This window comes from Podarcis filfolensis (assembly GCF_964270895.1).
Source record: "Podarcis filfolensis genome assembly, chromosome: Z".
Classification (NCBI taxonomy): Eukaryota; Metazoa; Chordata; class Lepidosauria; order Squamata; family Lacertidae; genus Podarcis; species Podarcis filfolensis.
Window position 1 is genome coordinate 10,776,061 of NC_139617.1, and position 24,426 is coordinate 10,800,486.

Genomic DNA, 24,426 nt, shown 5'->3' on the forward strand with positions numbered 1-24,426 from the left:
GCAATATATTGCTGCGCATTGCTGGGTCAAAATTGTTATCGCGATGTGATATCCAAGCCGATTTTGGCCAATTTGTTGAAAAATCACACAGCGCTAAACAGACCATAAAATACCATGCAAAAATGACCCAAAATATAGTTTGGGTCTCTGAACCCCCTGGGTGTGTTCTGCAGACCCCCAGGGATCCCCAGACCCCTAATTGGGCACCACTGCTCTAACCAACAGAGCTTTCCTAGTGCAGTTCAACAAGTGTTCTTCATTATGTGTTTGGGACTAAAGAAATTACAGTGCTTATAACACTTCTCCCTACGCCTTCCCATTTGCGAAAGATGAAATATCATTAGCACCTTAGGCAACTGAGAGAAATTTTATTTGAAGCCTGTCTTACAGGAGTAATAATAAAAATGTGAACATTAACTGGACTGAAGTATAATAGGTAGAGCTATTTGCTTCACTTCAGTTAAAGCCTTCTTCTTTGGCAATCACTTGTAGCTGAGTAAGATTGTCTTCCATGAACACGGTTTTAACAGTGATTCCGTAAGTGACTGTGGAGGCCAATTCTGGATCCACACATCCTTCCACATAGGCTTCTGGGCGGGAGCTGAACATGGTGAGGGTTTGTCAAACGTGCATTCCTCTTAGCATGTTTCTCCCTTTTGTCCTGAATTCAAGGGTCTTCAAAGCCCATGACACCTTTGGTAAAGGCTGTTCTCCAATTGGAGCACTCGGAGGCCAGTGTTTCCCAGTTGTCGGTGTTTATACTACTTTTTAAAGATTTGCCTTGAGAGAGTCTTTAAACCTCTTTTGTTGATCACCAGCATTACGCTTTCCATTTTAAAGTTTGGAATAGAGTAGTTGCTTTGGAAGACGATAATCAGGCATCCGAACAACATGACCAGTCCAACGAAGTTGATGTTGAAGAATCATTGCTTCGACACTGGCGATCTTTGCTTCTTCCAGTACACTGGCATTAGTTTGCCTGTCTTCACAAGTGATGTGTAGAATTTTTCATAGACACCGTTGATGGAATCTTTCGAGGAGTTGGAGATGGTGTTTATAAGAGGTGCATGTTTCACAAGCATACAGTTGGTAGTACAATAGTAGTGTACAAGCATTTTTGTTTCCCTGCGACTGTCCTGGTCCTCAAACACTCTGCACTTCAATCTGGAGAAAGCTGCACTCGCAGAGCTTGGCTTTTGGCATCAATGTTGGCCCTTGTAGAAAGATAACTGCCCAGGTAGGAGAATTGATCAACAGTTTCCAACGTTACACCATTGGGTTGGATTTGTGGCACTGCAGAGGGGTTGCTTTGTGCTTGTTGGTGCAGCACTTTGGTTTTTTGGATGTTGAGTGAAAGGCCAAGCTTTTTGTAAGCTTGCATGAAGATATTTAAGATGGTTTGGAGGTCATCCTCTAAGCATACTGAAGCTCTATGACAGAAGTTAAGGTAGCCTTACTATTTGCTCTCAGCCTATCAGATTAAAGAGATTTCTATCTGTTCGATATATGATTTCTACTCCAGTGGGGAGTTTTCCTTCGACAAAGTGTAGGATCATGGCAATGAAAATAATGAATAGAGTTTTGGGACGATAACACAACCCTGTTTATCACCTGGTCCTAATGTGAATGGTTCACTTTGAGAACCATCGCTGCTGTTGCTGTCATATCATCATGGAGGAGCCAAAGGATGTTCACAAATTTATCTGGGCAGCCAATTTTCAGAAGGAAATGCCAAAGGGCAATAAGATTTATAGTGTCGAAGGTCTTAGTCAGGTCAATAAACACCATATACAGGGGCTGGTTTTGTTCTCTGCATTTTTCTTGAAGCTGTTGAGTGGTGAAAATCATGTCCACTGTCCCCCCTAGAAGGTCTAAAACCATTTTGGGATTCAGGAAGGGTAGCCTTGGATATTTTAAAGAGGTGGTTTGCTAAGATCCTTGCCAGAATTTTGCTGGCCGCAGCTAATAAAGAAATGCCTCGATAGTTTCCACAATCCATTCTGTCACCTTTTGATCATTTTGGCATCCCTAAAGTCTGCTGGGATCTCCTCTCTCTCCCAGATTTTTTTGATGAGCTTGTGAAGTTGTTGTGTAAGTTCAGTTCCACCCACTTTGAAGATTTCAGCAGGTATTCCATCAGTTCCGCTGGCTTTGTTGTTTTTCATTTGGTTAATAGCTGTACACAGCTCTCCCAGATTTGGCCTTTGAAACCATCAACCCTGACATCCTTCTGGACCGTCTAGAGGAGCTTGGAGCTGGGGGCACTGTTATATAGTGGTTCTGCTCCTTCCTCCTGGGCCATGTCCAGAAAGTGGTGTTGGGGATTGAGTGTTCAGTCCCCTGGGTTCTCACTTGTGGGGTGCCTCAGGGTTCTGTCCTCTCCTCCATGCTTTTTAACATCTATATGAAGCCGCTGGGAGAAATCATCAAGGTGTTTGGGCTGGGTGTTCATCAGTATGCGGATGATACCCAGCTCTTCCTCACCAGTGAAGGCGGTGAATGTCCTGTGTGAGTGTCTGAAGGGTAACAGATTGAGGCTGAATCTTGACAAGACAAAAGTAATGTTTTGGGGGGGACAGGGGTCGGGCAGGTGTGGAGGACTCCCTGGTCCTGAATGGGGTAACTGTGCCCATGAAGGACCATGTGCACAGTCTGGGAGTCATTTTGGACTCACAGCTGTCCATGGAGGCACAGGTCAGTTCTGTGTCCAGGGCAGCTGCCTACCAGTTACATCTGGTACGCAGGCTGAGACCCTACCTGCCTGCAGACTGTCTCTCCAGAGTGGTGCATGGTCTAGTTATCTCCCGCTTGGACTACTGCAATGCACTCTACTTGGGGTTACCTTTGAAGGTGACCTGGAAACTACAACTAATCCCGAATGTGGCACCAAGATTGCTGACTGGGAGTAGCCACTGAGACCATATAACACCAGTCCTGAAAGACCTACATTGGCTCCCAATATGTTTCTGAGCACAATTCAAAGTGTTGGTGCTGACCTTTAAAGCCCTAGATGGCCTTGGCTCAGTATACCTGAAGGAGTGTCTCCACCCCCATCATTCACTGAGGTCCAGCTCTGAGGGCAGTTCCCTCCCTGCGAGAAGTGAGGTTACAGGGAACCAGGCAGAGGGCCTTCTCAGTAGTAGTGTCCGCCCTGTGGAACGCCCTCCCAATAGTTGTCAAGGAAATAAAAAGCTATCTGACTTTTAGAATACACCTTAAGGGAATTTTTTAATGTTTTATGTTTGATCATGTTTTTAATATTCTGTTGGGAGATGCCCAGAGTGGCTGGGGAAACCCCACTAGATGGGTGGGGTATAAATTATTTATTTATTTATTTATTTCTCTTTGCCAGATCTGAAAGGCCTTCCTTTTCTTGTCAATAATGTGTCCAATCTTACTGTTATTCTCATCAAACCAGTCCTGGTGTTTCTTGGTTTGGTATCCAATAGTTTGTTCAAATGCTGCAGTAATGGATGTTTTTAGCTTGGTCCAGTGTTCCTCAATGTTATCAGGGAACTCCAAATGCAGATGGTCCTTAAGAGTCATTTGGAAGCAATCTTGAGGGGCTTGAGTGTTCATTTTGCACCTTGGTTTCCTACCTTGAAGCCTACATTGTGGTATAATCTTGATATCCATCGTGGAGTGTATTAATCGGTGATCTGTCCAGCAGTTGTCGGCACTCATCACAGCTCTGGTAAGGAGCACATAACAGTGATCTTCTACTCGGACAATTACATAGTCTAAGAGGTGCCAGTGGTTTGACTGAGGGTGCCTCCATGATGTTTTGAATTTTGTTGTTGTTGAAAGAGTGTGTTGGTAATAATAAGGTTGTGTGCTGCACATATAGTCAAAAGTAAGATTCTGTTCTGGTTGCTGTTGCCAGTTCCTTCTTTCCCAATAGTCCAAGGCTACAGATCGAAATCTCACCCAACTTTTGCATTAAAATCACCCAGGAGAATAACTTTATCCTCCTTAGGTGTCTCTGAGAGGATGGTATCCAGCTGAGAGTAAAAAAAAATTCTTTAATGTCTTCACTGGCATCCAGTGTTGGTGCATAAGCGCTTAGAATAGTAGCCTGGTGGTTTATGGTGAGTTTTATTTGAAGGGTTGAAAGTTGCTCATTAATGCTGATAGGGACTTCTGACAAGAGCTTCACAAGCTCTTTTTTGATAGCAGAGCCTGCTCCATGTATTCAATGTTCTTATTCAGGTAGACCTTTCCAGAAAAAATGTAGCCTCCTTTTCGTCCTTCAATTGTCCCTCACCAGCTCTTCGAGTTTCTTGAAGCACTTCAATATTGATGTTAAAACGTCACAGCTCTCTTGCAATGATGGCAGTTCAGCGTTCAGAATGCTCATCATCTGTGTCATCCAACAAAGTCCATATATTCCATGTTCCAAAGATCAATTGTCTTTTACAACCCCTGGGTGACCCCACTGGGCACGGTAATCCAGTCAGGGAAATAGGGAGGCAGACTATGTTCAGGGCACCTTTTTTAGCCTCTTTTTGGGATGAGCCGACAGAGTGGATCCTAAATAGGGCTGCTCAGTCATGGATATAGCTGCCGAGCTGCTCAACTGCCTCATTCCTTGAGTCAGAGTGACTGAATCTGTATCCACCGCCCATGTACTGGTTCATGACTAGGGGCTTCCAGATTTCACAGTCCTGCCCCTGTTACCATTTGCCGATCACCATGGGACTTTTGGGGTTTGGGATGGGTTTTTTGAAGACACCTGTGCATGAATTTGTTTTATGTGTCTAGATCAGTGCACGCTGACCAACGCACAGTCTTCGCAGTAAGGCTCTGTTCCGATGGCGTGAGTATCACGACGACCGGTAGATTCTTATCTGCTGCAGCCTTCATCTGCCTTCACAGCTGTTGTATCTTCCGCCTGTTCTGCTTTTGAGGACTTCTTGGATCATTATTTGTCTAGCTCCTCCCTTTTGACCTTACCGCCTTTGGTGACCCTGCTGGGAGTATGAGACTCCCAATGGCTTCGCTCACAAGGGTCATAGGAATGTGGAAGCCCACTCACCACAAGGTGATGATCCAGCGAGTCACTCAATAGGACTCCCTGCTGCCTGACACCATCTTGCCCAGGAAGTGACCTGGGGACTTGTAAAGTTAAAGTAGTATTGGAGTTACAAGAGACTGTGGAAATAACAGGCTCTACCACAATTTTTCTCTCTTCGAGGAATTGACTCTGTCTTAAAAATGAAAAGAGATGTGGGTAGGGAGGAATATTAGAAATACCCAGAAAGAAGGAGAATACATCCACATTCTTTTAACTATTGGAAGGTCCACACTTATTTCCTAGTGGGCAGGCCTTCCAAGGGCTGCTCACCAGTTGAGCTTCTCCCAGAAAACAATAGAGAACACTTGCAGATTCTACTGAGAAGGCAGGGTATGAATCCCAGAAAGTGGAGAAAGTACATTAGCAATACAAACAAAGTGCAGTCATTTCTATTGAATAGATTGTTGACACCATCAATATACAGGTGGGAATTAAATGACAATAGGTAATTACAATTAAATGACAATAGGTGATTTAAAGGATACTTCTGCTTCTTGTGTTTTTTCTTTTATTGAATCAAGTTCTTTTTTTATATATGTTAGGACCAGTTGCCTAATCTGAAGTGATTAATAAGTGGCTTGCATTGTCAACTTGTAGGCAGCTCATACACTTGTGGATTGACTGGATGTGCATAAATCAACAGTTTCCACGAGTAAAAGCCAAAGCCAAAGCCTAGCTATGGGCAAGCTTCTTTCTAGACTGTCTTTATCAAGTTGACAAATGCAGGTCAGGGCATTAGCACAGGTATCTAGCATTTGAAGTGGCTCCTGGGACACCCAGATAGCACTTTGCAGACTTGGCAAGTAAATCTTTATTTTTGCCCCTGCTGAGATTAGCTGCAAGGTATGTTTTTTAAATAATGTCAGAAGCATTTTACATGCAAGTTGTGTTATGACTATGCTTCATAAAGTGAAGTATGCCCAGCTACCTCCAGTCATTCAGTGGCTGCCTGGAATAAGCTGCTGTTTCAAAGGACATTTGATCAACTTGCTTTTCTTTCTCAGTACGGTACTGGTGAGTTTAACACCAGCACTCTTGACTGAAGTGGGACTTGTATTTGTAGCAGGTAGTCTGGTGTAGCAGCAGCAGCAGCATAATTTTTTTTATAGTCAAAGTGAACGAGTATTTAAATGCTGATTTTTATTTAGTCTGTGGGCTTTGAGGGCAGAGGCGCTGTCTAATTATGCCTTCCCTGCAGCCCCGACCCGAAAAAAACAACAACCTGGTGCTTGCTGTACTCGGAAGTAAGCTTCAAAGAGACTCATTCCCAAGAACAGAGCATGCATAGGAGTTCGCAGCATTCTCCTTTTTATGTTTACACGGAAGCCCCATTCTTTAGTAAGACTGTGACTTCCCCTGGGTTCTGGGGCACACGTGGCTTGAGAGCTTGCGATGATGCTCTGCTGCCTCTCAGCCACGTGGGCGGCGGCTTTCTAGGACCCTGGCTTTGTGGTTGCTGAGCCCTAGCCATCCATCCATCCATTAATTCTTTTTTATTCATGACTTTAATTACTTTTAATTAATGAAATTTCGGCTTTTGGCGTGTTCGAGATGACCGCATTCTGGCAGCTCCATTTTTTAATAATAATAATAATAATAATAATAATAATAATAATAATAATATAAATTAACCACCCGATCGATCAATTAATTTTTTATTTTCTTTAAAAAAGACTTGGATCCGCGCAGAATGCGGTCCTCGTCCCAAAAGCCGAAAGTTGCCGAAGAGCTTTCGGTGTTCCTTTCTGGATTTCCTTTCTTTCGCCGGAATTTTCCGACAGCAGCGGAGCGCGCTCTCCTTAAGGCTCTCCCTTCGAACGCGCCCTTTCCCAACGTTGCCGTGCGCGCTCGGGCGAAGTCGCCGAAACCTTCCGAGCGTGCGCGCGTGTTCGCCTCCTGATTCTTGAAACCGGGAGGCGGGGGGGGGGGGAGGCGGGGCGGGGAGAGGAAGCGGCGCTGGCGCTACGGAGAGCCCGCAACAGCGGCCCCTGGCGGCGGCGCGGCTAACGGGGAGGCGTCTTGGACGTCTGCGGACGGCGAGTTTTCGCGTGCGCCTGTCTTCGGGGCTGGCGGCTTTGGGCGACGGTGCAAGGAGCGCGGCGGAGGTATCGGGCCCGTATCTCTCTCTCTTTCTCCCTCTCTCTCCTACCTCCCCAACCCCCACTTACGCGGGGTGCGGGCGGGGTCCCAGGGAAGGTTAAGCGCCGGGTGAGGCCGGCAGGAAAAGAAGGCGGCGCGCTCTCCTTTGTGCAACCCGGTGCCGCCTTGCGCGTGCTTCCCCCACCGCCCCCAGCATGCTACGGGGAGGGGGCTCAGCGGCTTCCAGCATTAGCTCAGCTGGAGAAAGAGGGTGGGGGGGAGAAGGAGCCAGGATGAGAGGAAGGTGTCCCCTGGGGTGTCCTGGAGAGCCGCTTCCCCTTCCCCCGTTATTTTTTGCGCGCGCCCCCCACCCACTCCACCAACTTGTGCTGAACCCTCAAGTGTGTTGGTTTGCCCCTATTGGGATTCTTCCTTTCCCTTCAGGGATAGAGCACCCCACCCCCCGCCGATTTCTTTTCTTTTTGGAAGCAAAGGGTAAATAAGAGGACAGCCCCCATTGATCAGGGCTTGTTCATACTTCCGTTCATACTGCCCCCCCACCCCCCTGCCCGCCAGGGAAACACATGGTTTTGTGCTTAATCGGAGCAAACAACAATTGAGTTTTCTGCAGATTGCCGTTTGTTCCAGTTCAGCACCAAAGAATGAGCTTCCCAGGGGGAAGTTGCTGGTTAAAGGGTTTATCCCTAATTCCTCTTGTAAAGGCAATTCGGGTTTTCCCTGGATGGCCATTTGTTCCAGTCTATCGCTAAAGAGCAGGTTTGCCCTAGGAAAGAGAGGGACAAAGGGGAAACCACTCAGACATATGCCTAGAATGTGGAAAAGCACTTGGACCCATGCTTTCTAGGTAGAAGTGTGGACGAGCCCCCTGGTCCAGCTATGCTTGGAGGGGACAAGGGCCTAGAGAGTATACTTGAGCTGTACAGTAGATGCTTAGTGTAGGGGGCTTGCAGCGGAGTTGGTCTGCCATGACCCCACCCCACCCCCTGCTTCCCCCAATAGAAGAGCTGCAACTCAACGGGTTGAGCAACTCCAGGTAGGACTGTCTGAAACCCTGGAAAGCCCCTGCCAGCCAGTGTATACGTTACTGGGCTAGATAGACCCATAAGTCTGATTTGGTGTAATGCAGCATCCCATGTTCCTAAGGTGCTACAGCACATCCCCTTCCTGAGGTTGCTGTTTGCTTCTTTCCTCCTTGGTGCTCATTGTTTCTTTTCCTCCCAAGTGTCCCCCCCCCCCCATCTCTGCTTCTGCTCTTTTTCCACCTAGCATCTTCCCCTTGCAGTTGCATCTCACCCCTCACTCACTTCCCCCCACAAATGGCACCTTAAAGCCTCTTCCATTTCACACACTTACAATTTGAATACCATCATTTACACGTGAAAGTGTTTCATAGCAGCCACCCAGAAGTTCTCCTTGCTGCTGCTGCTGCTGTTTGCAGTGGTTCCATCAGCCTTCAGTTTGGGGCATGTATAAAGCAAAATCGCAAAAGAACTGCATGCACTAGCTGATTGTCTCTGGACTCAGTGTGAAGATGAGTGGAGTTGAGCATAGAATATGTGTATGTAGCAATCAAAGATTTCCCAAGGTTTCGGCTTTTCCTATAGAAACTTGTTGCTCCAGTTTGACAAATATATTCTGCATGATAATCCTCTATGCTTCACTCCTAAGAGTTGATGCTTTGTTTACAGGTTCTGTTTCTCCAGCTTTGACTGCAGCTGAACCTTTCCCCAGCTGTGAAATAAACTGTGGGGAAAGCTTCAGCAGATGCGTTTTTGTGGGTTATTTTAGATGTCAACACTGGGCATGTGGGAGAAGGGAAGTGTGAGAACCTGTAGCTTCTTAGGCTGATACCTTTGCATCTGAACCACTCTTGTCTATCAGACTGATTTTAAAAGCATCAGAGCAGTAGACTCGTAATCTGGTGAACCGGGTTCGCGTCTCCGCTCCTCCACATGCAGCTGCTGGGTGACCTTGGGCTAGTCATACTACTCTCTTAGCCCCACTCACCTCATTGAGTGTTTGTTGTGGGGAGAAAGGGAAAGGAGAATGTTAGCTGCTTTGAGACTCCTTCACGTAGTGATAAAGCAGGATATCAAATCCAAACTCTTCTTCTTCCTCTTCTTGGCTTCTTTGACAATATACCAGACGTTAATCTCTCTGGAAAGCTTCTCATATGTGTTCTATTACGTTGCTGTCCCAGTTGCCCCCACCCCATAACTCAGAGCAGGTTACAGAAAACCAGACCACTTGTAACACTTTAAAAGGCCCTTGGAAGTTAAAACATTAAAACCTCGGCTAATGCCCACTTCATTCCTTTTCTGGAAGGAACTCCAACTCACCTCTTGCACCCATTTTGCTGCTGCATTCATGTTTTCAGCCTGGCTCCCCACAACCAATGTTCAATCCAACAAATGCACAGTCCAGGTGAAATAGACTGAGACTGAGGGTTCTGCACACTGGTTGCTTTCTAAGAGTGCTATTGCGGGGTGTTTACCACTTCTAATCTCAGTTTGTAGGCTAAGCCAGGTTTGGTTTTTGGAGCTTGGAAGTCCACCTCCCAGCGGGCAACAAGTACCACTGTTCTGTCCCTACCATTATTAGGCAGAGAGAGGTAGCTGGTTTTTGGTTATTCATTTGGATATTTAATTTATTATTATTATATTTGGGTTGGGGACGGTTTCCCACTAAGGCGAGTGAGAAATGCTTCTCGGTTTTTTCTGCTCCAGGTGCCAAAGTGACTGGCATTGGGTGCTACACACCTCTGCTTGGAGGGGTGGGTGCTGTTTCAATTAGGGTAGGAGTATCTGAGCCAACTTGGCAAAGTGAGCTTGATTTCCAGGTGATGTTAGCCCTGAACTGAGTCTCCAAGGGGGAACCTCAAAACTCTGTTCTGCCCTTCCCTCTGCAGGCAATGGAAGCTTCAGTCTGGTTATCCCTTTTTACATGTGCAGCACAGGGTGAGAGGGAGCTGGTCTACAGCTCTCTTTGCCCTTGATGGTGGTAGTGGCTGTGGTGGAGCTAGATTTAGTCCTGAAAGTGGGCCTTTCCCAGGCTTCACACTCTCACATGTTCTCCTCCCACATATCCAGTCTATAGTCCCTTTAAGTAGTTTTTAAAAAATATATATGTATATAAAAGCAGACACCTCCAAGGATATGTCTCAGCATGCCTATACTATTTAACCAAGCTGGCTTCTCAGTCTGTAGGATCTTACAAGCACTGAATTTCTGACTTCACTCTCACTCTCTTTCGTACAGGACAGGAGTTGTCTGCACTTTAATTATTCTAATATGCAACGTTGTCTCATTGGGCCCATCCTAGAAAGCACAGGTCCAAGCAGTTTCAGCTGTAGATTGGAACAAATGGCAGGTAACATATGAGGAAAAGCCAAATTGTCATTTGTTCTGACTGGTCGCTAAATAGCAGTTTTTCCCCAGGGTAAAAGCAGCTGCACAAGAAGAAGGTTGGATAAGCTCTTTGCTCTAAGGATGCAATAGGGAACTGGGCTCCCATGTCTTTAACAGTTGCCCAAGACTGAGAATCACAACAGCTGCAACTTTTCTCACCAGTTATGGGAAAGGTGCAATTGTTAAGATGCTCCTTTCACCTTGTACTTAAAGGCTTGGGAGCTCAGTGACTTGTTTGCTCTGACAACCTGACTAACAATACATGTGTAAGGTAGTAACCCTCGGTTGTGTAACAATATTAAATGCCCCCTTGCATTTTCTTTGTTTCAGTTAACAGTGTTCTTTAATTTATTTTTTTAGTTTTCCTCTTAATTAGGAGAATGAGAGATGCATTTATCCCCAAAGAGGCTGATATAATATAATCAGTCTTCTTTATGTATTGGATTTGCACAGATGTTTGGCATTTGAGGTTTGTAAATATTTATCGTTTTTCTGCAGAACAGTTCTAGGAAAAACGTTATCACTGACAGCATTGCTTAGATATTTTTCAAAGCTGCTTTTCCGTCAACCAAGAGGCTGCAGCCTTATAACATTTGGCTTTATTTGAAGGAAAACAGTATTTAGTTTGGGACATTAATAAATTATTTGGTTTTTTTAAGCACGGCTTTTCTATCTGATAGTATCTGGAACTGAACCCAGTCTTTGTACACACACTCTCTTGGATGATTCCCCCCCCTCAGTAACACATGCAACTTTAAACACATTATGCAAAAATAAGGGCCATTATTGTTAAGAGAATTTACTTTTAAAATAAGTACAGTCATACCTTGGGTTGAATATGCTTCAGGATGAGTGCTTTTGGGTTGCGCTCCACGGCGACCCGGAAGTAACGGAGTGCGTTACGTCCGGGTTTCACCGCTCGTGCATGCGCAGGCGGTCAAAATGATGTCACGCACATGCGCGGAAGCGGCGAATCGTGGCACGCACAGACGCAGGTTGCGTTTACTTCAGGATGTGAACGGGGTTCTGGAAGGGATCCTGTTCGCATCCTGAGGTACCACTGTAGTTTAAGATCGTAGCCCAGGTTATTGGGAAATGTAGTAGTAAATATTCTTAATGCTTTCTGTTTTGAGGAACTCTGAGTTGTTCCTTAATACATGGCTTCCAAGCAAGATAATCTCGTAAGTCAAATTCATTAACATTCCAATTTAAAAGCTTTCATTCTGGTTCAAGATGCTGCTACTGAACATTCAAGATGATATTTGGGGCGCAGAGTATAAGCATCTCCTTCTGTACCAGATACATATGAACACACTTCTCTTTCTCATTGTAGGAATGGAGACCCGGAAGCTAATCACCGCAACAGACAACCAGTACTCTGGCATGTTGTTAAAGGCTTTGGACGAACAGCGAGGACATGGACTTTTCTGTGATGTTACCATCATTGTGGAGGACCGGAAATTTCGAGCCCACAGAAATGTCCTTTCAGCCTCCAGCACTTACTTCCACCAGCTTTTCGCAATTGCAGGTCAAGTGGTTGAACTGAACTTCATCAGAGCAGAGATTTTTGCAGAAATTCTCAATTACATTTACAGCTCCAAAATAGTCCGGGTGAGATCGGACTTGCTCGATGAGTTAATTAAATCAGGGCAGTTGCTGGGAGTTAAATTCCTTGCTGATTTGGGTGGTCCTTTGCAGCAGGTGAAAAGTATGTCAGGAAGTGTCAAGCCTGGCGCTTCAGAATGGCCCAACTCTGAAACTAATGGCCTCGAAGTACAGAAGCCTCCAACACCAGCTGGGGGCCAAAATCTAATTGATGAGAAGCCCGCTGTAACGGTCTCGTTGCATGGGGAAGCGTGTGATTCTGCAAAGATTACCATTAGTGATTCTGACGATGACGACGTCATTTTCTGCTCCGAGCTTGTGCCTCCAAAGGACTGTCCCCTGGAGCCTACTGTAGTAGCACAGAGCCAGCCTTGCCTAAATCCTGTGGGAGTCCCTGACCAAATAAATTGTACCAGCAGTTCCCCGCCTCAGTCAGTGACAGCGACAGCTCCGAGGCTTGACTCATGCCCTGGCCAGTCAAATCCAACTGAAAACCAAGTACCTGCTGAGCCGTTTGTCCCCTCGGTTCCAAAACCTGCGGCTTCAAATATGCTTGTGTTAAATAGGCCGCAGATTGGAGCTTTGCCGAATGCTGGCTCATCGCATGAAATAGAGGTATCTCCTATCCCCGAAGAGAATCAGCAGCCATCTATTAACGACTCCTTAACTGACATGGAGACCAATGTCATTGATGAAGATGAGGATGAGGATGAGGATGTTGAAGATGACGACGACATACTCGGTTCGTCCAGCCCAGGGTCAGCAAGCAGCAGTTCTTTGGTCCAGCAGCCCACCACTCCTAAACCAGCCGCTGCACCTGATGCCACAGGAGTACAGAAGAAGCACAGTCCTAGCTTTCCCCAAGAACCAGTCTCCCAACCCAGAAAGTTCAAAAAGAAAGTTTCTGATGTTCTTCCTGGGAGCAACAAGGACGCTCCAGCGGGCTCTGTGCCAAAGCATGTGACAGAAGGCCAGAAGACCATCACTTTAGATAAAGCTACTGAGATAGAAGGCTTGTCGACCGGTTGCAAGGTTTATGCAAACATCGGTGAAGATACCTATGATATCGTAATTCCTGTGAAAGATGAGGCTGATGGAGAAGTGCAGTTGGATGACATGCCCAGAACATCGGGGGACGATTCTACAAACAGGAAGCGCCTCAAAGTAAAGCATGATGATCACTATGAGCTCATAATGGATGGCAAGGTCTACTACATCTGCATTGTGTGTAGGAGGTCTTACGTTTGTCTTACAAGTTTGCGGAGACACTTCAACGTGCATTCTTGGGAGAAGAAGTATCCATGTCGCTATTGCGAGAAGGTTTTTCCTCTTGCAGAGTACCGCACCAAGCATGAAATTCACCACACCGGGGAGCGGCGGTACCAGTGCTTGGCATGTGGCCAGTGTTTCATCAACTATCAGGTCATGGCCACGCATGTAAGATCGGTTCACAGCCAGGATCCTTCTGGCGAGTCCAAGCTATATCGCTTGCATCCCTGTCGGTCTCTGCAGATCAGAAATTATGCATATATTTCAGGTAGTTCCAGCAATATACCTATGGTAAATGACAATGCTCTTGTTTATCCTGTTGACCCTGCAAAAGAAGCCCCTCAAGAACCAGCCCCTAACCCTTCAGCAAAGCCAATGACCTGGGATGATATCTTTGTTCCGCAGGGAAGTGAATCACTATTCAAACAAAATCCATCGGATGGCAGTACTGAATTTGAGTTTGTTATACCGGAATCTTACTGAATCTTCTCTCTGATTGAAATAGAAATATAGATATATATATATAGATATATATATATATATAAAGAAAAACTTCTTTAAATGGGCTGCTTGAAAAAAGTTGTAGGACATCTCATGTTATATAACAAGTCAGTGTGTTAACGCCTAGCCAACAAAATGTAGTATGTTAAGACTAGAATGCCTATAAGTTTCAGAGATGCTTGTGAAAGAAAATTGGTCAGGGAAAGAAAAATGCTTCACTTGAATATGGGAAAAGGCACTTGAGAAGCTAGGTGTTAAATGTGTTTGGTTCATTATCCTGGATCGAAATCTGGTGAAATAATTGTTTGAAAAGGTGTGGCTTCTTTACAATAAAGGTAACTCACAACTTACGCATTTATAACCCATGCGCATTCAGCTTCATGTGTTTGGCAATTATTATTTTTTATAAAATTAAATAGGGGGCAGATGTCCAGGAAAAAGGACTGTGACAATCCCTCCTGCCATTGAATCCAGTGTGTTTTGACCAAACATGACTTTGGCATTAGGTGCAATCCCTGGAACATAACCCCCACGTAAGTTGAGAGTCTTTTGTAATGAGAAATGACCCCGATAACTTGTAGAATAATGGGAACATTTCTTGCCTCTTGAACCACTTATTATGTAATCCCTTCTTTCATGCTAGCACTTTAAAACTGATTTTTTTTGTTTTGTTTGAGACTACGTAAAGGCAGTCTGAATAGGTTTCCTGATTATAGCTTAGTTCTTTTTTATAGTAGAAATCATTGCACTCCTTTTAACTTAATGGAAAATACAGTGTTGTTGCGGGAGGGTGTGTGAAGGGCCAATCATCCTGTCCATAAGTCAAATTATTTTCTAAGTAGCATCCTAAATCTGTTCTGCTCCAAAGTAACCATTCTGCCTTCACAAAAAATGCTCATGATGTAAGCTTGTTATCTTGGAGGAGAAAAGATGCTATTTGTTTGAAGAAGCCTGAACAAGTTTTATTTATATTTGGTAATTAAAAAGACGCAGTGGCTGGACCATTGTGTTCTATCCTTCAACACAGGAGGGGCTTTGTCAGCAAAATTGTCCAGTGACATTGCCCTTCTTCAGTCTGCCCACATTTTCTACCCTCCAATATCAAGGAATTATGTCAGACCCTCCTTTTGCTGAAAGCATGTTGGATTAAGCTGCCGTTTTCCATTTAGCTTACCAAGGGAAAAGGTGGTGACAGATATAACTGTATAGGTGGGTTTTTGTTTTTGTTTTGTGCTGAAGGGTATGGAAGCTGTTTCCCAAAGTTACGCTTCAAATGATGTACAGTATGCTCACAACTTACATTTAACTAGCGTGCATTCAACTTTATGTGCTTGGCAAAACATTTTTTTAAAGGGGGCAGAAAGGAGGAGAGTGTTCAGGGGTAAAAAGACTGGCAATCCCAGCTGCTGTTGCACCCAATGTGCTTTGACTGTCCCCAGAACATAACCCCCGTGTAAGTTGCGGGCTTACTGTCATTTTTTCCATAATTGAACTTATTTATAGTTTTTCATGGACTTAGTTAGTTTGACTTCATTTCAAGGTAACTGTCAGGTTAGTTAGGAGTTCTGATAAGGATTTAACATCTCATGTTCGTTCACTGGCAGGGGTGTGTCAGGTCTCAGACATTGTGCCTGTTTACTCCCCCCTCTTGCACAATGTTACACATTTTTTAAAAATGCTGTGGTTATAGTAAAAGTCCATCTTGAGTGGGGGGCGGGGGGAGCTTGTCCCAAGTAAACTGGTCAGCAGTCATGTAGTCTGTTGCTTTACATTGAATGACGTCCTAAATTTTTGTAAATTACGCGGGGTTGTAGGGGGTGTGTGGAGACGTTATAGAAGACGGGAAAGGATTGTGATGAATAGAAGTAGCTAGAAATCAGTGGTATGTCGTTAAAATCTCTTCTTCCCACCACTTTAGAATTCCCTCTCCCCATGTTTTGTGAAATAAACATTTCATTTTAAGCGCAACCACCTCTGGACCTTAATTTTGAGAACATAAGAATAGCCTGCTAGATCGTGCCAGTGGCCCATCTAGTCCTGCGGCCTGTGGCCAACCAGGTGCCTGTGGGAAACCAGAAAGCAAAACATGAGCGCAAGAGCACTCTCCCCTTCTATGGTTTCCAGCACAGCTATTTGGAACCATTGCTGCCTCCAACTGTGGAAGTAGAGCATATAGCCATCATGGCAAGTAGCCATTGATAGCCCTCTCCTTTAGGCATTTGTCTAATACTCTTTTAAAGCCATCCAAGTTGTTGGCCATTACTGCTTCCTGGGGAAACTAGTTCCATAGTTTGACTATGTGCTGCCTGAATAAATATTGAATATTCCAACATTCAGCTTCATTGGATGTCCATGAGAGGGGGTAATTTTTTTTTATAACTCCACTTTTTCCACTATTTTATAAACTTTTATCATCTTGCCTCTTCCTAGCCTTTTCTCTAAACTAAAAAGTCTGTAATCTTTCCTCTAAGGAGCGCCACCCCTTTTTCATGGCTGTTGCACCACTGGTTTGACGTCTTCACCAAGCCCTCTGCCATGACCCCCCCCAAGGTCTTGCTCCTGGTCCTTCACCTTTAGATTTTAATCCCTTGATTAAAATATATATATATCTACTTTTCTGGCAAGAAAGTAAGGTCTGTTGAAATGTGATAAGCTATGACAAAAAGGATGTTGGAAATCTGTGTTTGCAGTAATGGGCAAAGGTCCTTTGTTATCTAGACTGAGAATACATTTTGTTTATGGGGGGAGGGATTAAAAAGAAAATATTTCCATAAATCATGTTTTAAAGTGAGTGGTTCATATTTAAATCTGTGATTTGTGGTGGTGATGATGGTGGTGGTGATAATTTTAATCACTAGTTGAAATTGGTGTGTTCCTTCTGGTACAGGAGGCATCAGTGGTGTAGCGTGGGTTGTCAGCACCCGGGGCAAGGCAAGTAATTTGCGCCCCCTAACCTGTGGATTTGCGCCCCCTAACCCATGGATTTGCCCTAACCCCAGATGTTGCGCCCGGTGCGGCCCGCCCCCCCTGCACCCCCCACGCTACGCCACTGGGAGGCATGCTTCCAAGTTTCTCTAAAATTTTAGGAGTGAACCAGATCCCTGTTAAAGAGAAAATATTAGTAGTTCTTAGCAAAAGAAAAGTTGCCTTGTGCTAAGTAAAAATTGCTCACTATTCCTTCAAACGATAGGTTTTGTGCATCTTATAGCAGATGATAGTTATGGAGGAGTTAAACAACCTACACTTCCAGAGAATACTAGCGGCAGCGCAGAGGAAGGAGTACAGAAATAAACCATGATACATAGCTGAGAATAATAAAGGCCACCACTCTATTGATTGATTACAGCGAATAGGTTTAGTGTCGGCCTAGGGCATGGATCAAAAGACTGAACAGCCTAAGTGCTGGTGGATACTCATACAACCAATAGGGGGTTGTCCAAGGTCAGGGTCCCCTATAGCATGTACGGCTTTGAAGCAAACATGGACAACCTGGTAGGGGGTGCTGTGACCCTTCAGCCCCCAAACTGGTCTTCTGGACAGGGAGCACCACCCTTCCAAGTTCCCTTAAGGGGAACTCCCCCTGAAATGGATCCGGGTGCCCCTTCTCACTTCCCTTCTTAGATTCCAGACCCAATGCCTTTGCTGCCACCAAAGGAAAGATGAGGGCAAATGGGGAGGGTGCCTCTCCTTTTAACACCCCCCTGCAACTATACCTGAGAAAGGGCGTCTTATTCCAGTCCGGGGTTGGGCAACAGGTTCCTGCATTGCAGTGGGTTGGACTAGATGATCCTCATCCCTTCCAACTCGCAGCTCTGTCCCTGTCCTACACTGCGCCACTGCAGATCTAGGCTCCCTGGTAATTTCAAGAGAACTGGGACATAATTGCTGAAACTTTTTAAAACTTAAAGGGATCGTATCCTACTCAGAGTAGGCTGATTGAAATTAATGAACCTAAGTTGTTCACGCCCATTGTTTTCAGTGGTTCTACTCTTGAGTATGACTTCATGTTGGATACAGCCCCAAATCACGCCTATAGAAAGGCGTCTTTTTCTTTTTTCTTTTGATTAAGTGTAAAAGAAAACTAGACAATAGGGTTCCAAGCTGTATGTTTTTGGTAGAAGAATCATACATGCAGGCATCTCAGGTTCCTTGCTTTTCCTAGGAAGAAAGTTTCAGTATCCAAAATTGAAAAGTCCGTATAAAGTGTGTTTATATTTTTAAAATCCTCTGCTTTTAGTAATTATGGGTTGGAGATGACGCTGTACCCGTTCTGTACCTTCAGCCATTTTTGTGACACCCTATCGTTTCGATATTAAAGCACCTGACTTTTGCTTTTTGTAGGGTTAAAAAGAAACATCTTTGGTTTCTATTCTCACTTATCACCTTTCTGTAAATATTAGCATGTTGACTGTGGGGAGGAAGGTTACTGTAACCTAAAAATGTGTTTGTACAGAAGAGCTAGATATTAACCAGAAACCCCATAGCAAATCTGTACTCAAGGTTAAAATAATAGTGGTTTATTGACACCATTCCAAACGTGTCCTGCTTGGAACTAAGTGCCCTTGATTTTGGTTGAACTTGTTTCAGGCGAGTTCTGCTGCGTCCATCTTGCACGTTACCCAGAATAAGGTGGCACACTTCTGGAAGTACCACATCAGTCTGCATTCGTGTTTTTTGAGTGCTTTGCCCATCACTTTGCATGCAGCAAGGGAGAACAGTTCAGCATATCCCTCTTCTTGCAAGTTTAATGCATGACACCAACCATAGCTGCCAACCTTCCCCTTTTTTGCGGGAAATTCCCTTATTCCAGCACCATTTCCCGCTGCTTCCTGCTGCTATCCCAGATTGTTAGATATCCCGTAGACTGTCCCCAGGACAGGTGAGGCTGCTGATCCCTTATTTTCAAATCTGAAAGTTGACAGCTATGATCCCGGATTGTTAGATATCCCGTAGACTGTCCCCGGGACAGGTGAGGCTGCTGATCCCTTATTTTCAAATCTGAAAGTTGACAGCTATGATCCCGGATTGTTAGATATCCCGTAGACTGTCCCCGGGACAGGTGAGGCTGCTGATCCCTTATTTTCAAATCTGAAAGTTGACAGCTATGATCCCGGATTGTTAGATATCCTGTAGACTGTCCCCGGGACAGGTGAGGCTGCTGATCCCTTATTTTCGAGGCTGCTGACCCCTTATTTTCAAATCTGAAAGTTGACAGCTATGCACCTGACCTACCTGCAGACTGAGGTGGTACAGTCTTTGATTCTGCCATGACCTTTCTGTATACAGTTGTACCTCGGTTTACAAACTGAATCCGTTCTGGAAGTCCGTTCTTAAACTGAAACCGTTCTTAAACCATGGCGTGCTTTCCCTAATGAGGCCTTCCGCCGCTGGAATCCTTCCACCGTTCAGATTCCATTCTTAGACCGAGGTAAAGTTCGCAAACCAGGACACTACTTCCAGTTTTGCGGAGTTCGTAAGCCAAATAGTTTGTAAACAGGGCTATTCTTAAACCGAGGTACCACTGTAATGTATACAAACAACCCTTAAGTCCAAGTAAGTGGTATTGCGAGGGTGAGGTGGGTAGGAGAGTGTTAAGTTCTCCTTAATGATTTCTTTTCATAATCCATATCATGACATTCCAGTATAAAATTAAAACATGTAAGGGGGGGGAATATCAATGCATTGCGTATTTATTTCCTACTAAAGCATAAACTTTTTTTAAGGGGTGGGGGCCGTGGTTTATTCCATACTGGTTTCTACTGAGCTTTATCCTTTTTAAAAAAATAATATTGAATCAATACAGTACTGTAATGTATATAATTTGTACAGTTTTTTTCCTTAACATACTTTTTTGGGAATTGTGTTTTGCTTTTCATTAACCAATACTTGACCTTTAGTTCTTAGAGCTTTGTATGGCAAAAAAATAAAAAGCTATTAATTTTCCCAATGTGCAAACAGTTTATTATTGAGAAAACAAAACAAAACAGTTGTTTCTGGGATTGCTGTTCATGGATGGCTTTTGCTGTTGCCCAGTTTTTGAAAGTCAGATTTGGATTCCTTTGCAGGCGTAAACTGAAGGAAAGAGGCGATTAATCTGAATAGGGACAATGACAAGTCTGTCGGGTCCAATGTCAGGTCCAGAAGCGGTTTAGTCATGCTGGCCAAATGACATGGAAAGCTGTCTGTGGACAAACACTGACTCCCTCGGCCTGAAAGCGAGATGAGTGCTGCACCCCTGAGTCGCCTTTGACCGGACTTAACCACCCAGGGGTCCTTTACCTTTATTTACCAATGAGAAACAATTGTTTTAGCTCATTTATGTGGTATGTCTCAAAATCTAATTGGTTTTGCTTTTGTTTTGTTTAAAAATATTATTTATTCAAACTACTTTAACCCTGCAGTTTAGCAAAACAACAACAGAAAGTATCCCAGAGCACTTTACATAAGCTTATCAAAAAGGCTTGCATTCCAGAAGACATAAGGGGGGGCGGAAGGGAAGCAAACAAGCACAATTCTTAAACAGGAATTATAAAAACCAGCTGGGATTAAAACAATTCAGGGAGAAAAGGCAATGGAATGGCTCTGCTTTGCAATTCTTTATTTGCTGTCGCCTGATGCCAAATGAGGAAGGGAAGCTTGGTAGAGCTGGTGTGCTACAGTGGAGGCAATCAAGTAGCCCAGCGTCTCTTCTCCCTTGGGAGCAATTCTCAGAGCCCTGCATCCGACTCAAGGCACAACCTACTTGTCCCTTATGACAATTGGTGACCCTGGGTCGAGCTGTACATCAAAAGATGGACCTATCAGTTCAGGAGAGTTAAATTGTGATGCAAACGGGACATTGGTACCAGCTACACACGAGAGAGGCTGCTTTTGTGCACATATTTTTGGCTGAATTGGGGTAAAAGAATGTGGAGTCATTTTGTTATTATTCCATTCATTTAGCTTGTGTTTTACATAGGTGATTGGTTTTAAAAACGTTTTTTGTTTAGGAAGCACTTTCCACGTCAGCTCCTTTACTGTGGAACTTCAGAACATCTACTGCAGACACACACACAACATTTTGCAGCAGATCGTGTGTTTTCAAGGGTTCACACAATTCACTGGCTAGGCCTTTGTTGCCCATGTGAGCTGAGAAGGCACCCTGTAGCAGCACACCCAACATTTCCCCCAAATTTCCCTTCTTGAGAAAGTCCCTCAGCCCCTCTAGATTGGTGTCTTTTTGTGAATGTGTTCTGCAACATGTCTTTATGCAATAATAGTTCATTATTCTTCTGCTGTACTAGTAGTTCTGTGATGCTTCCCCAATATTATCTGGAGGGGGCACTCTTGCACTACAGCAGAACAACTAGGACAAAAATAAAATAAACCAGGACATTTGTAGTACAAAACGTTAACAGGGCTTGATGCTACGTTGCTACATGTCCACTTAGTGCATATTCTGTATCTGTCCCCAAAATGTTGCAGGCTCGATCAGCATGGAAAGCACGACTGCGTATAACTGCCCCAATACCATTATGAGCACAAATAAGCTGTCCGGAGTTGTTCGCGACTGGACTTAACTGTCAGGGGTCCTTTACCTTTTTTTTAGGAGCATAGAAAACTGCCTTGCTCCAAGTTGATGCATTTGCCCATCTAACCCAGTATCAAACAGGCATTTTTCCTATCACCTGCTGCTACCTGATCTTTATTTAAACTCTAAGCCTGGGATCTGAATGCAAAGAGTGTGACCTACCACTCATTTATTGGCCCCCCCTTTTTTGCTAGCTGTGAAAAGAAGCAGCGTACTTTTCATGTTCACCCTCAAATGCTTCTCTTTGTTACCAGGGCCTTAAATACAAGTAGCTCACCTCACCTCTCTCCTTCCCTGTGAACCACCCTTTCTTTCCTAAGTTCTATGTGCCATTATTTCTGCTTTTGGTCGAAAGCCTGTACTTAAGAATTATTGCGGTTATTTACAGTGACCAATATTCAGCTGCAGAAGTGGGATTAAAATGAAAGCCATGTTTCTGTGCAAACATGGGGTGTCCCCAACATGGTGCCCTCCATATATCATTAGACTACATCTCCCAGTAACCCCTCTGCATTGGCAATGCAGGCTGGGGCTGATAGGAGTTGTAGTCCAACAGCATTTGAAAGGCACCATGTCTCCTTAAACACTTTGTATAGCTGGGAGTGAAGCCCTTTGTACTGCCAGCAGATGAGAGTTCGGGGCCAGGCTGTTTAGGCATGCTGTTCCTTTTAAAAAGCATGCTAGGGTTTGCTGCTCCTACTTGTATTGCTCACCTACTTGCCCAAACGTCCACAGCTCCTTCAAGGCCCCCCACCCACCCATACACACAGCTCTTTTGTATCCTTCCAACCCTGCTTTATTCAAACCTCTGCTGTTGTTTATAGCCACCATTCTAAAACCTGTCTTCTCCCCTCCACCACCTTGAATCGATGCAAATCCAGGTTAGGAGGTGCTACACATTCTCTTAATGGGGCTGTATAGTGACAGCCTTACGTTTTTATGTATATAGGCAGATATGCCGTTTATACGGATAAGAATTTGGGAACCAGCTAACCCTGCCACAAAATTAAAACATAAACAAAATTCTTACCATTTTTATTTTTATAAATTATTCCGAGGGCACATGAACCATGTATGCATTACATTCTCACAAGAAATGGATTTGAAGATGATAATACAGCACATGTGACTTCTGTGTTTACATTTACAGGTGATTGCATACACTTCTATCAAAGCTAAAAAGCAACCTGGTCATCAGGGTGGAGATAACTGCTATTTTTTCATGTAAAAAAAGAGACTTTTTAAAAAGCAGCAAGGACACTGTGACATAACCATTCCATTTGTTCAAATGTCTTTGGCACTCAATGATAATGAAATCTAAAGGTGCTGTTAGAGGCCAGCCCTGTTCTAGAGTAGACTCTTAAGAGTATGATAGCAGGGATTGCTATACAAATGAGGTTAACACAATTAATGAAATCTTAGCGCAGAGTCAAACCCTCCCACTCCAAAAAGCTCATGCCCCAAGATATTCTGGAGAAAAGATGGACATGGGACAAGGATGTGCTTAACTGCTCTGCTTAAGTTGCTTTGAAACCTGACAAACCTTGAGCAAAGCCCTGCAGATGGGAATGAGAACACCACAACATTTTGGCAAACCTTGGGCTTATGATGCAAGAGAGCATGCATGAGTTATGCCCGTTTTATATAATGCCGAATGAACTAGAAGCTACACTGGGGAACCTGTGGACTTCAAGATGTTGCTGGACTCCAGCTTTTGGCGTCGCTGATGACGACTGCTGGCCGCAGCTGATGGAATTTAGAGCCCAATGCCATCCGACGGGTCACAGGTTCCCCAGCCCTGACTGAAAACATCTCTTAAAATCCTCAGATGATTTTAGGCAATGGGTTTTTTGGCAATGAATAACTTTTATAGCACATTCCTATCTTTGGCTACTTTGGAAGTAAATCTCACTGAGTTTGATTGGGCTTACTGCAAAGTAAGTAGATACAGCCTTGCAGCTTTAGTGTGATGTGGGGGCAGTGGCATTAATGAGAAGATCCAGGCTATTGAAATGCACAACTCTTCAGCTCAGGCTTTTTTTACCACCTGCTTCTGTGACTTTACACAATGAGGTTGGCCTGCAAGATCGGGGAGGTGCAGTCCAGTGTCTGGAGTCTACCATGCTGGCTAACCCTGGTTTGTGCAAAGCATTCTGTGAATCCCAAGCAAACGGAACCGGTGAATGAATTGACAAGGTGAGAAGAAGATGCACTAATACCTGTTTTTGTACAACTCTTTCCTCCCTACCTCCCCAGAATGAATAGCATTCAGTCTCTGGCCACAATCCAGAACAGCACTCAATTGGTGATAGGACACACAAGCTCACAAAGTCTTGAGAGCTCCCTAGTATCAGTATTAAGATGCTTAGCACATATATTAAGCCTGGGGTAGCCAATGTAGTGCCCTGGAAATGTTGCTGGCCTACAACTATCACTCCAGCAGGCATGGCCAATGGTGTTGAATGATGTATCTCAGAAACATCTGGAGGACACACTGGATACCCCTCTATTAAGCTATGCAGTGCATGGCTTCCCAAACTCCTCCATCTCTTACAGCTTAAAATACAGACTTGATTAGCTACCATGAAGCAATTACACAATTCAGGTATTTAAATGTTGCAGCAAAATCTCTTTCATGTGTTTTCCTCCCAAACGCCAAGAAGTAGGTTAGGCTGGCGACTCAGCGGGAATTTGAACCTAGGTCTGAATTGATGTTTGCAGTGAACCATGGTCCGATTCACCAAACCGGCCACACATACAAAATGCAACTTTCTAAATTGGTAGAGCTGTGAGACCTAAAAGCTTTCCAATTGCATTGTTCTTTAAAATATTAGTTTTTCTTATTCGGGGCAAATCCCCTTCCTTTGAACTCAGTCGCAAGCTGAAGCAGCCCTTTATAA

General features: G+C 44.4%; 1 protein-coding gene across 3 annotated transcripts in view; it reads left to right on the forward strand.

Moving 5' to 3' along the window:
* LOC310754158 (protein ATP1B4-like) overlaps nucleotides 1–24,426 on the forward strand; it is an 82,987-nt gene that overhangs the window by 1,675 nt on the left and 56,886 nt on the right. The window contains exons 1-2 of one of the 3 annotated variants that reach the window (XM_083595730.1): nucleotides 7,061–7,179; nucleotides 11,915–16,731. The exons of 1 other annotated variant lie outside the window; for it this stretch is intronic. In XM_083595730.1, coding sequence (XP_083451856.1) covers nucleotides 11,917–13,938 — 2,022 coding nt within the window. In that variant the 5' untranslated portion in view covers nucleotides 7,061–7,179; nucleotides 11,915–11,916 and the 3' untranslated portion in view covers nucleotides 13,939–16,731. Of the gene's footprint in view, nucleotides 1–7,060; nucleotides 7,180–11,914; nucleotides 16,732–24,426 lie in introns of those variants that run through there. One more of the 3 variants, XM_083595729.1, reaches the window with a different exon arrangement.